This window comes from Labeo rohita, chromosome 20 (assembly GCF_022985175.1).
Source record: "Labeo rohita strain BAU-BD-2019 chromosome 20, IGBB_LRoh.1.0, whole genome shotgun sequence".
In the NCBI taxonomy this organism is placed as follows: Eukaryota; Metazoa; Chordata; class Actinopteri; order Cypriniformes; family Cyprinidae; genus Labeo; species Labeo rohita.
In genome coordinates, this window is record NC_066888.1 from 5986435 (window position 1) to 5999780 (window position 13346).

General features: G+C 34.5%; 1 protein-coding gene across 1 annotated transcript; it reads left to right on the forward strand.

Moving 5' to 3' along the window:
- The first annotated feature begins 345 nt into the window (after nt 1-345).
- Nucleotides 346-11298, forward strand: kcnk5b (potassium channel, subfamily K, member 5b). The gene is made up of 5 exons (XM_051138873.1): nt 346-618; nt 3432-3543; nt 5801-5967; nt 6057-6225; nt 9396-11298. The coding sequence occupies exons 1-5, from the start codon at nt 433-435 to the stop codon at nt 10136-10138; spliced, it is 1377 nt and encodes a 458-aa protein (XP_050994830.1). The 5' UTR covers nt 346-432; the 3' UTR covers nt 10139-11298.
- Nucleotides 11299-13346: the final 2048 nt, after the last annotated feature.

Here is a 13346-nt window from a genome sequence, read left to right on the forward strand (position 1 = left end):
AAACACCCATTGTTTTTTTTTAAAGCATATACCCTGTGTGAACTTGTGGGGCACTTACTTGATTCATCCATAAAACTTAATACAAAAATGACTAAGAAGAGCAGGTATAACCTCTGAGAAAAGACCCCTTTGTCTGTCTTTCAATATTTGTAAGGGTCATGCCTTAAAACTAAAACGCATTTTAAAAGTTATTAAAGCCATAAAACCAAAGAAAAGATCACAAAAACCGTAGCCTCTAGCAAAGCCATGCAGTTTATAGCCAGACAAGGCATACCCTCCTCGCGTTCACACCTACAGGCGTGGCTCCGAATTCCACTTCCTCCTCACCCGCATCATTACGTTTAAGTAACACATCACCAGAAACTTAGGAGACTTCAGTAGTAGTTGTTACTTTGATGTAACTGAGCACAGAGAAGGATCTACATCAGTATTATGGCAGATAAAGGACCTATTCTGACCTCAATCATCATTTTCTACTTGTCCATCGGAGCCGCGATATTTCAGTTCCTCGAGGAGCCGCATTTAAATGCAGCTTTGGAGGAATATAACAACCACACTGACTATTTATTACAGAAATATCCCTGCTTAACAAAGGAGGATTTGAACCAAATTATTAAGGTAGGCTATATAGTTTGATCCCTCAAGTGGTGTTTACAAAAACAGTTTGGTGACTTTGTTTAGGCAAACTTTTCAGAAGCTCTTGGGAAAAGTTTCCAAGCGTTGTCCGAGTGTTCTTGAAGTTTCAGTTATTGTTTCCAATACATTTACCATTGCTATAGTGCATCTTCTCTCACACAATCGACTGCTAAGAAGTTTTAGTCTGAATTTAATGCAAGTTTAGAGTATTTCTCAAAGCGAATCTTTGTCCCAAACGTGTCAAATCTCTGGAGGTGGCGGGGTTTGGCGAACCTAAAAAAGACTAAGGCGCGATTGTTCCAAGTTTGTGGACTTTTCCCCCGTCGGCAATAAAAGTGGCGAAGTCAGTCTTAGGAATGTGCCTTTGCCAGTCACAGATTGTGGACACAATCAAACGCGACTAACTACCACGAGAAAACGCGCACAGGTGCTTTATGCATCGAATATGAAAACAAAGCAAGCGCTTGTTTCGCTTTGGAACTATTTTCAAAACTGGTTATAGCTTCATAACTTCTAGGTCTAATTTTAGGACTAATATTTTTTTATTTCAATTCAAGAGACAAAATCGCAACGAAACCTTTCACTCCACCTAGTAAGTTTTAATGGATTTACAGTAAATGCCTTATGATACATTATAGACTACAGTTTCAGTAATCATCTAATTCTGATTCATTTGACACGAGTTTGATCCAGCTCATCCTAATGGTTATTCAACAAACCAGTTCTTATACACATTTTTATGGTTGTTTATTTACACCACTAGTCACTACTATATGTTTTTTCTCTCTTCTGCTCACCAAGCCTGCATTTATTTGATCCAAAGTACAGCAAAAACAATAAAAAAATACATAAATAAATAATAATAATAATAATAATTATATATATATATATATATATATATATATATATATTCTTTTTTTCACTGTTTTTGCTGTACTATATATTATTGTTATTGTTGTTGTTGTTGTTATTATTATTATTATTATTATTATTTTAATATTTAAAATAGCTGTTTTCTATTTGAAAAAAAAAAAAAAAACCTCCAAGCTTTTGAATGGTATAGTGTATAACGTTACAAAAGCTTTTTATTTCAGATAAATCCTGATATTTGGATGTTTCTATTCATCAAAGAAACCTGAAAAAATTTACTTAACTTTTAAATATTGATAATCTTAATAATAAAATTGTTTCTTGAACAGCAAACCAGCATATTAGAATGATTTCTGAAGGATCATTTGACACTGAAGACTGGAGTAATGCTGCTGAAAATTTAACTTTGATCACAAGAATAAATTACATTTTAAAATGTATTCAAATAGAAAGCAGATATTTTAAATGCATAAATAAATGCAGTGAGCAGAAGAATCCTTTAAACAAATAAACAAAAAATCTTACTGTTCAAAAACTTTTGACCGGTAGTATATCAACGTCTAAATTAAAAATTGAAATAGGATAACTAGTATTAAAATCTTATCTCATATGGTAACCACAGATGTTTACTATATACACACTAAGGTGTGTGAGCTTTTGTAATTTGTTACATGATCTTGCAAATGAAAACTACAGCATTAATTCAGTCAAACCTGAAGAACATTTTATGAATGACATCAGTAAATACGCAGTACAGTACACAGTAATGGCATTGCTCTGTACATAAGTGCATGTACTTGTTTTACAACTCTTGGAATGTCATTTACAATATTGATACTGACAACATGCCACCTATAGTGACTAATCACAGCTTTTAAAAACACTTTGCATGACTGTTATTATGTAAGTTCTGGGTTTTTATATTCTATTATGTGTTTTCTAATATGACACTAAATATGGTTCACTAAAATGACAACTGCACTTTTTAAGTACTGCAACTTTTACTTAAAATTGTACTTAAATTTTACCATGTGCATTTGTGAAAGCTATTTTTTCTAGTTAATAATACCATATTTTACCATTAATGTCCTGATTTGGGGAAAAAGAAAAAAAAAACACACAACTGTCGAGTCCTCATACTTAGGTTTGTTGGGCGTGATGTAACATGATGTGGCAAAGAAAACCTGTTCCTCTGGTTTTCAAACAACGCCATTGTGGTGGCATAAGCTAAATACTGATATTTACATGAACAAGCTAGAAGATAGTGATACAACAGTGTTTTTGTTGTATGAAAATTACATTTAAAGTAAGTTTTTTTTCAGAGACACATCACATTATACTTCTAAGTGAAGTCAAGGAGATCGAAACTGGGGCATCCTACACTTTGGGTTGATTTGAGTTGGGTGTGTTTGTTTGCGCAATCGCTAATTTAGGCATTTAAATAGCCATGTTTACGGTCACAGAGATCGGCTGACTGCAGCCATGCTGACTCTAACTAGTGTATATGAAGACAAGGGTTTATTTTGCTGATATCTCCACAAACACTAAGCACTCTTCCTCTTTTCCTGTTGTTTTGACTTATGTATGGAAGCCTGTTTCCTCCTTGGAGTAAAAAATAAAATTGGTAACCGTGAGGTGAGATGAAATGAAGACACAATATTAAAAATATGAGAAAAAATTCTTTAAAGTCTTCCTTTGTCAAATATAAAGTCCTTTGAAGTATTACCTTTTTCAGCTTGACTTTTTTTTTTATCCGATTTGCTTATTAAGTTTCTTTTAGATGTAATTTGAAATGCGTAGAATTCTTCTTTCATCGTCTGTGTTTACATGCAAATTTTGTTTTCTCTCTTCATGCTATGTTCAAATATTCTCTTTTGTATATTGTTTAATAACTGTTAATATTCTGTTTTATGTTTAAACATCAGGTTGTAGCCACAGCAGCTGGAAGAGGTGTGACTGTAACAGGAGAAAAACAATTCAAGAACTGGAGTTGGGAGAACGCTGTTGTTTTTGCTGCCACAGTCATCACTACCATAGGTACATGAACTGTACTGACTTTTTGTAAGCCTGTTGTAAGTTAAAAATACTTCAGGTTCATATCTTTTTATTATAAAAACCCAGAATCGAAATTATGAGTAGTGATTCAACCTTGCGTCATGTTAAATCAGCCATGAGTAAGTGTTATTAATTTATGACAATAGTAGAGCACTCAAAAATAATGAATAAATAATGAGAAAATCTTTGTTTTATTTAAGTGTCATAGCATTGTTATTAGTAGAAGTAATGAATTATTATTAAAAATGGTTATTCTCACAATTCAGACCTTTTTATTTGTTATTCTGAGGGGGGAAAATCATAATTGCAAGAAATAAAATCATAATTGTGAGAGAGTTTTTCTCACAATTATGAATTTATATCTCGCAATTTTATTAGTTTATGTCTTGCATTTCTGAGACAGAATTCAGACATTTTTTTCCCCTCTCACGATTATGAATTTCTATCTCTTTTGAATTAATATCTACGAGTTTACATCTACAAATTCTGGTCTTATTTCCTGAACAGAATAAAAATAAAAAGATAGAGATAATTGTGACTTTTTATGTAGAGTTTAGACTTTTTGTCATGCAATTATGAGGTTGTATCTCATTAATCTGACTACTTTTTTTTTTTTTTTTTTTTACAAGTCAGACTTGTATGATAAAAAGTCAGTTACCTTTATTGATAGATTTTACTTATTTTTTGTTTATTTTTATTTCACACACATATGGTGCTGCTTGAAACTTTGTGAAGCATTTAGAATTTTCTACATTCTTTTATAAGTAGAACACAAAACATCATCAGATTTTTACACAAGTCCTGAAAGTTGACAAAGAGAACCCAATCAAACAAATGAGACAAAAAATATACTTTGTCATTTATTTACTGAGAAACATGATACAGTGTTAAATATTTGCGAGTTGCAAAAGTATGTGAATCTTTGCTTTAAGTATCTGGTGTGAATACAATTTGAAGCAATAACCGCAGGTAACATATTTTGTAACTGCTGATCAGTCCTGTACAACAGCTTGTAGGAATTTTAGCCCATTCTTCAGTGCAGAAACACGTGAACCCTGTGATATTGGTGGGTTTCCTCCATTAACATTTTAATTGGATAAATCATTAACCTTGCTCTTTTCTCCATTTTTTTTGGTAGAATGACTTGTGTGCTTGGGGTCGTTGTCTTGCTACATGACCCACTTTTTTTTCTAAGATTCAGTTCTTGGACAGATGTCCTGACATTTTCCTTTAGAATTTGCTGGAATAGTTCAGAATTCATTGTTCCATCAATGATGGCAAGCCATTCTGGCCAAGATGCAGTGAAACAGGCCCAAACCATGATACTACCACCACCATGTTTTACAGATGGAATGAGGTTCTTATGCTGAAATAAAGTTTTTTTTTTTTTTTTTTTTTTTTGTTTTTTTTTTTTTTTTTTTTTCCAAACATAGCACTTCTCATTTAAACCCAAAAAGTTTTATTTTGGTCTCATCTGTCCACAAAACATTTCTCCAATAGCCCTCTTACTTGTCCACGTGATCTTTAGCAAACTGCAGACTTGACAGCAGTGTTTTTTGTTGTTGTGGCTTTCTGCTTGCCATTCATACCATGGTTGATCAGTGTTCTCCTGATGATGCACTCGTGAACATTAATATTAACCAATGTGAGAAAGGTCTTTATGTGCTTAAAAGTTACCCTGAGGTCCCTTGCAGACTATTACAATTCTTGCTTTGGAGTGATCTTTGTAGGTCGACCACTCCTAGGAGGGGTAATAGTGGTCTTGAATTCCCTCCATTTGTAAACAATCTGTCTGACTGTGGATTTGTGAGTCCAAACTCTTTAGAGATGGTTTTGTAACCTTTTCTAGTCTGATGAGCAACAACAACTCTTACTATGTAAGACTGGACCATTTTTTTTTTTCAGGAAATAAATGACAAACTATATATTTTCATCTCATTTGGGTTGTCTTTGTCAGCTTTCAGAAAAATCTGATTCTTTTTGGTCATATGTATGCGGAAATATAGTTAAGGGTATAGGAAAGGGTATAGATAATATAGGAAAGGGTTCACAAACGTTTAGGCACCTATGTGTGTATTATTTATATATATATATATATATATATATATATATATATATATATATATATATATATAATATTATTTTTTATTTTTTTTTTCCTTGTGGAGAAAAACACCTGATGATCTGGCTTTACACCAAATAAAAATATTTTAGAGACATTTCTACTCAATGATTTCAGGTTATGGCAATGTTGCACCAAAGACAACCTATGGCCGTTTATTCTATATCCTGTATGGGCTCTGTGGGATTCCTCTTTGCCTCACCTGGATAAGTGAGCTAGGTACTTTCTTTGGCAGCAGGGCAAAGAGTCTGAGTCAGGTGCTCCTCCATAAACACCTCTCCGTGGTAAGAATATCACAATCAGAGCCTTCACTTTTTAAAGAGAAAATCAATATTATTAACATCCCTAATTCTGTTTTTTTCTTTCACTGCAGAAAAAAGTACAGTTCATCTGCACAATTGTGTTCCTCTTATGGGGTTTCCTGGTTCACTTGATCTTCCCAGCCTTCGTATTCATGAGATTTGAGAACTGGACTTACTTAGAAGGCCTGTACTTCTCTTTCACCACCTTGACCACTGTTGGTTTTGGTGACTATGTAGCAGGTAACTATACAGTTGCAAATAGATTTTTAGATTTTTGCTGAAAAAAATGTGAGAGATGAGCCCAAGAGTTACCAAACTGTAGTCAGGGAACTGCAAAGATATTTTTAAAAAGGTGTCTGGTGGTCTGTGGAAAATTTATCTGTGGACTATATATATATATAGTCAAATTTTCCACAGACCACCAGACACCTTTTTAAAAATCTCTTTGCAGTTTTATATATATATAATTTTTTTTTTTTGTTTGTTGTGTAGATTTCTGTTTACACGTCTTTTAATTAGGGGTGCTTAACCCTAGTCCTGGAGATCAACCTTCCTGCAGAGTTCAGCTCCAACCCTGACCAAACACACCTGAACCAGCTAATTAGGATCTGAAGGAGCACTTGATAATTACAGAAAGGTGTGTTTGATTAGGGTTGGAATTAAACTCTGCAGAAGGGTTGATCTCCAGGAACAGGGTTGGGCACCCCTGTCTTGAATCATTTATTAGTCATGGAAACTGTTCATCACTTGTAAATGTTTATTGACATTTACTAATCATTAGTACCTTTATGAGCAGCCATCTTGATGGCAAAATGTGTCCAAAATGAGCTGAAATCACCCTATTTACACTTTTTTTTTTTTTTTCCAAATAAATTATTAATCATTAGTTATGTGTTTTTGCAAAACCCAATCTAAAGTGGAGACTATTCCTGATTTGTAAATGTTTATAAATTAGGGCTGTCAGTCAATTAAACATTTTAATCAAATTAATTAGATGATGTTTCGATGAAATGGCTAATCTAATTAATCGCAAAATAAATGTTAACTGTGAAAATACCCACAAAAAATTATTTAAAGCTATTTATGTGTTAAATGAGAAAGTATCAGTTAGACTTTACAAATTGTAGCTTTAGAAAGAAATATTTTATTTGATTCAACATAGAATTTATTACACACAAACATTTAGGCTGTGAAGTCCCGGCGTAGGCTATGGAACATGAAAGATCATTTGAGAAACATTTCAGTATTTTTTGTTCATACACTGAAAGTCACTGGTAACCAAAACAGCTTTTTTTACCATAATACCCTCTTTCATGTTCCACAAATGAAAGGTTTGAAACGACATGAGGATAATATTTTAATCGCATTATTTTTTCATAACTAATTATGTTAATGCGTTAAACTGACAGCCCTATTATAAATTTGTACTAATCATTTTGTGCATTGGACTTTTAGCTGCTGTAACAGCGTTTGTGTAATAGGTGGTTAGTTAAGTTTAGCTAAATGCTTGCTAAATACATAACACATGCTGTAATTTGGGTGCAAAACATGTTTTATTGCCTCAAGATTTATATTAGTATACTATTGTGTATCATTAAACAGAATATTCCTTGAATCATACATCAACAGGTGAAAACCAGATAAATTTTTCAAAAAATACTTCATTTATCAAAACAATGTAATATAAACAGATTGAACCGTGTTCCCTTATAGGACTCAAATTGAACAATGTACAAGGTTGAGCCCTTAACCAACCCTTAAACCAAACCTGTCCCTAACCATAACCCAATAGCAGCAAAAGTGTTGTACATTAACAGCAAAATCATTTGATTTTCAAGATGTCCATGATGCTATAAATTAAACGTTTAATGACATTTGTAAGCATTTACATTTAAATGAAATAATTATGTCAATCACTTCCTAGCGTGATTAGAAAGTTACTGGCAGTTTTTAGCATGATTAACAAGTTACTAGCATAATCAGCGTGTTGCTACCATGACTAGCATGTTGTTAGCATGATTAACATGTTGAAACCAGCTTAAACCAGTTGATATAGTAAAAAACTGCTAAAAACTAGCCTAGGTTGGTTGTCTAGTCTTGGCTGATTTAAGCTGAAAATAGCTGGTTTAACCTTGGCTGGTCTTTTAGCAGGTCTCCCAGCTTGGCCAGCTAAGACAAAGCTGACCAACTAAAAAGTGGCTTAAACCACTTTAAAACCAGCCTGGGAGACCAGCCAAAGTGGCCATTCAGCTTAAGCTGTTTTAACTGTTTTTTTAAGTAGGGAGTTGTTAAATTTTGCTATAGCAATAAACAGCTTAGATGCACCATAGGTCTCTTTTGTATAAAAGTGAAAATCTATAGGATTTAAGGTGGTTTGATAGTCTGGTTTTCGAAAACCAAAAGCCGGATCAGTTCAGAAAGGATATAGCAACTAACTTCAGATCGGTCTGCAAGTCTGACGCAAGTTTGATGGTTGTAGCTTTAATGCTCTAGGAGGAGATACTGACTTAAATTTTGGGTCATCAGAAGATGAAGAATTCTATAGCTTATAGCAGATCAGTAAGTTGGGTTTCTCGTTTCAGTTAACATTTATTTCAAGTACCCTTTTTTATGGTTTTAGTTTTAGTTAACTATAATACTAATAATAACTAATAGCTATAAGTAAACTATTTTCCACACACAATATGATATTCTGTGTACATTTAAAATTGCTGAGTAAGTGGTACTTTGGTAATATAGAGTTGATGGTAATATAAACGTAAAAAAAAAAAAAACCTACTCTTTGTGCCCAGCAGAGAGTACACTGTAAAAAAATTAAAAAACACAATTTGTTACCCTGCTGCCTTAAAATTTTAAGTTCAGTGACCTAAAATAAGTTTAGTCAACTTGAAATGTTAAGTTGTACTAAGTAACAACTTAGATATTTGTGTCTGCTAAACTTAACAGATAAGTAACCCAGCTGCCTTAAAATTTGAAGTTGATTCAACTCAAATATCTAAGTTGTCATTTAGTATAATTTAACATTTCAGGTTGAATAAACTTTTGAGTTGACTGAACTTAAAATTTTAAGGCAGCCAGGTTACAAATTATTTTAAGTTGACTCAACAAATTGTTTTTTTACAGTGTAGCCGTACGTTAAAAAAACACAAAATTTAGCTTGCTCCTCTGTTAATCAGAGATGAGGCGCAAATCTTGGGTTCATCTCTCAGCGTGTATCATCTTTCTGTCCGCTGTACATGTGAACCAACTTACGATGCATCACCATGATGCATCGTTTCCTGTGATTGTAATTCTGTATAAACATATGCTGTTTAAAAACAGCTTCTACGTAGTTTAAAAATAACTCTAGGCAAATTAAACAAGTGGCTTATTACGTTGAATAAAGGAAATTCATTTGTTTCTCCATATAGGAGTGAACCCAGATATGGACTACCCAAATCTCTACAGATTCTTTGTGCAGTTATGGATCTGCCTGGGTCTTGCCTGGTTGTCGCTCTTCTTCAGCTGGAATGTCCATATGGTGGTCGAAGCTCATAAAGTCCTGAAGAAAAGAAGGCTCAGACGCCACAGGCTGCCCATCGATGACGTACCGGAAGAAAAAGAAATCAAAAAAGCTCCGAAGCCGCCACCTCTCTCTGGCGTCATCGACATCTTTGAGTTCATGTCCGAGAAGGTCGAGGACTACAGCGACATCATCCAAGCCATCGGAGCAGATGAGAGAAGGAAGAAAAAGAAGCAAGAGGAGGAACTGGCACGGTCCAAGAGCTGTAGTGACTTATTGCGTGCCCTGGTCATCCCACTCGATCACTCTCCTCGTCTGAAACGCCGTTTCAGTGTCAGCGCAAACATGTGCATGGTCACGTCTGGAGAGTCAACGGATGGTCTCAACGACAACAACAACAACAACCAAGAGGAACAGACACTGCTGAAAGAGCATCACAAAGACTCCAACGATCGTAAAAATGTTAAAAAAGGAACTGAGAAAGAAGAGAAGCCTGGATGTCACGCATGGGAATCCAGAAAATCAGACCCGTCTATCTATCAGAGCTCTGTTCAAAGCCCTACTGTTACCACCAGTAACAGAGGATCAAGATTCTCAGTGTCCAAAGTATCAGAAGACCATTTATTAGAGAAGAGAAAAAGCATTGGTTGACAAAGAGTCTGATCTAAAGGTCAAAAACCCCAAAATGTCCTAAAATAATCCAGCTTTGGTTTAAATCATGAATTTTCAGATGTGAAGGTCACTATGGCCGAGCTGATACTATGAGGAGCATGTGAGGAACAAAGAAGACTCTAGCTTCAAGGCCAAAGAATGTTGCTCTGATATGCAGACAGGTGCTTCCTCTACCTAAATCAAGCTGCAAAAGTGTTCATTGGCTTTCTCAGTATTGAAAAACAGTCAGGTAACACACAGGGTTTCGTGCATCCAGTCTGTCATCAAGATAAGGATGTGAGGGTTGGCAGAGGAAATGAAACCGATTTCCTTCAGACGCTGAAAAGTTTGGGTGTGGTACTGTGGTTTTAACCATGTTTTTTCATTCTCTATTTGGATTTATGTTACCAAAATGACTGCTGGGAGAATTCTCTGAAATGGAATACTAGCATGTTGCAAACTGTACAGTATGAACTGAAAAAGCACTATTTTAAAAGTAGACTTCCTGGTTAAATACATCTTAAAGGGAACTTCTTCTCCAAAGTGAATCACATTTTTGAGGACCTAAACATGCTATAAAACTCAAGAAACTTTGCATGCCAAAAGTGGTGAAAATTTACATCTGATATGGGTTTCAGAAGTGGGTCTGGCAAAATGGCTCGATAGCACCACCTATAAAAATTTTGCCCCTCGAGCTGTTTCACATACATGTATAAAATTTGGTAGACACATGTAACACACCAGTACTTACAAAAAAGTCTCCCAGTGCAAAGTACGAAGCCCAACAGGAAGTCTGTTATTTAGAATTTTCATCCATACAATGTCCGATCTGCCCCAAACCTCACACATTTGTGACCCTGGACCACAAAACCAGTCTTAAGTTGCTGGGGTATATTTGTAGCAATAGCCAAAAATACATTGTATGGGTCAAAATTATTGATTTTTCTTTTATGCCAAAAATCATTAGGAAATTAAGTAAAGATCATGTTTCATGAAGATTTTTTTGTAAAATTCCTACTGTAGATGTATAAAAACTTAATTTTTGATTAGTGATATGCTTTGGTAAGAGCTTAATTTGGACAACTTTAAAGGTGATTTTCTTAATATTTTGATTTTCTTGCACCCTCAGATTCCATATATTCAAATAGTTGTATCTCGGCCAAATATTAAATATAAAATATAATCCTTTCATAACAAACCATACATCAATGGAAAGCTTATTTAGTCAGCTTTCAGATGATGTATAAAGCTCAGTTTCGAAAAATTGACCCTTATGACTGGTTTTGTGGTCCAGGGTCACATTTAATAAGATTCCTGACATGAACACAGGTACATGCCAAAATTCAGTTATAATCATAGCGCCACCTGTTGGCGAGAGGATATGTCATGTTTTACCCTCAAACATACCATGATCAATCTGCACCAAACTTCATATGTTTGATTAAAGTCCTGGTCTGAAGGCATCTACATGCCAATATTCAGTTATAGTCATAGTGCCACCAGCTGGCAGCAGGAAGTTTGAACATACATATTCTCCTATATTTACCAGTTGCATATTGTTCACCGTTTACTAATCCTAAAGCCGCCAGGTGGTGACGTCCCTTTCAACATTTTAAATTTAACAATGTCCTTACTAACTTTCAGTGCCTTGAACATTTCAGTTGTGTTGCTGTCTGTGCAGGGTTAGAAAGCTTTTTGGATTTCATCAGAAATATCTTCATTTGTGTTCCAAAGATGAACAAAGGTCTTAGGGGTTTGGAATGACATGAGGGTGACAGAATTTTTATTTTTGGTGAAGCTTAAGCTCCTTCGCTGCGCCACTAGCGACACCAACGGAGTTGGAATAATAATGACAGTTTTAAAACAGATTTCCCAAACATTACCCCTGAATTGGTCAGACAAACAGATTGTCCCATCCTAAACTCACGCTATTGGTTGAGCCAATATTGCTGTGTCGGGGTGCTGAAACAAACAGAGCAATGTCTTGATACCATTATAGTGTTTTTCACTGTTGCCAGAGGGAATCAGTTTTATGTTAGGCTGAGGTTGTGTGTTTCTGTCTATATCTATATATAGCTGGAATATAAGGTATTTTAACATAAAAAATGACATGCATCTCCTTTAAGTCGTAATGAACCTTGAACATCCCTTTAAAAATACAATGTGAAAACAATGCTGTATTGGTGTCATAAGACCTCATTGTATCTATAAATCAGTGAGTTTCATCCAGTTATACTTTATGAGCAAAAATGGTTATTTTATCCAATTTGGTGTAAAAATGAGTACATTTTGGCAGTTTGACCAAATAACTATTTAGAAGAGTTGTTAAAACTCTAAAAGTCTTTCCAGGTTATTTCCTGTCAAACTGGAATTAAATAGTTAAATAGCAGAACGCATTTGCTGTTTCGTTATACTGAACGTTTTGCAAATGTTGAAGGTTGCAGCATGCCAAGGAGTAATATTGTAGATTAAATTCTGAGCATATCTTCTGTCTTGAATGCTGTAGCGGTTCTGTGGCTGTTCTTAGGTTCAACTTGCACTTGGGAAGCGTTTAAGCATTGACCTGCTGAGGAAGCGCCAACTCAGGCTTCCAGAAAATTGCCTCCTCATGAAAGATTTGTGGAGATGTGTTATGAGACGTCATTTGAGATTACCACCTAACTGATTATAGATTTTGCTCAAGGATTTTGATATAAACTTTAAAATTGCAAAAAATTGCATTAATTGCATTCAGCATTTCATTATATAAACTCACTATTGTGAGTTATAAAGTCACAATTATGACTTTATTTCTCAGAACTGCAACTTTATATCTTGCAAATCTAACTTTATAACTCACAACTGCAAGTTTATCTAGCAATTTTGAGAAAAAAGTAAGAATTGTGAAATGTAAAGGATTTTGCCTTTGACAAATTATCATTTGTATATATATTTGTGCTAGGTTTTGTTTTGTATGCCACTTTTGGTAATTAAAAAGTATTTTTTCACAGAATGTCTCTGTCTGCTGTTGCCAAACCACGTCCGGTCTGTTGGCATAAGTGATGAAACTAAACATGACTGAGCATGACGAACAACCACGTTCTTCATAGTTTAGTTAAGTCCTTCCAAACTGCACTGAGGTATTTGTAAAAACACATACAACTTGCAGAATCTGCAAAATGTTAATTATTTTACCAAACTAAGAGGGTTCATACAAAATGCATGTTAT

Bases quoted from the DNA above. Each gene is read 5' to 3' on its own strand.
- kcnk5b (XM_051138873.1), top strand. From the start codon at position 433: ATGGCAGATAAAGGACCTATTCTGACCTCAATCATCATTTTCTACTTG. The intron at 5,968-6,056 runs GTAAGAATATCA...CTTTCACTGCAG, and splicing joins TCCATAAACACCTCTCCGTG to AAAAAAGTACAGTTCATCTG. The intron at 6,226-9,395 runs GTAACTATACAG...TTCTCCATATAG, and splicing joins TTTTGGTGACTATGTAGCAG to GAGTGAACCCAGATATGGAC.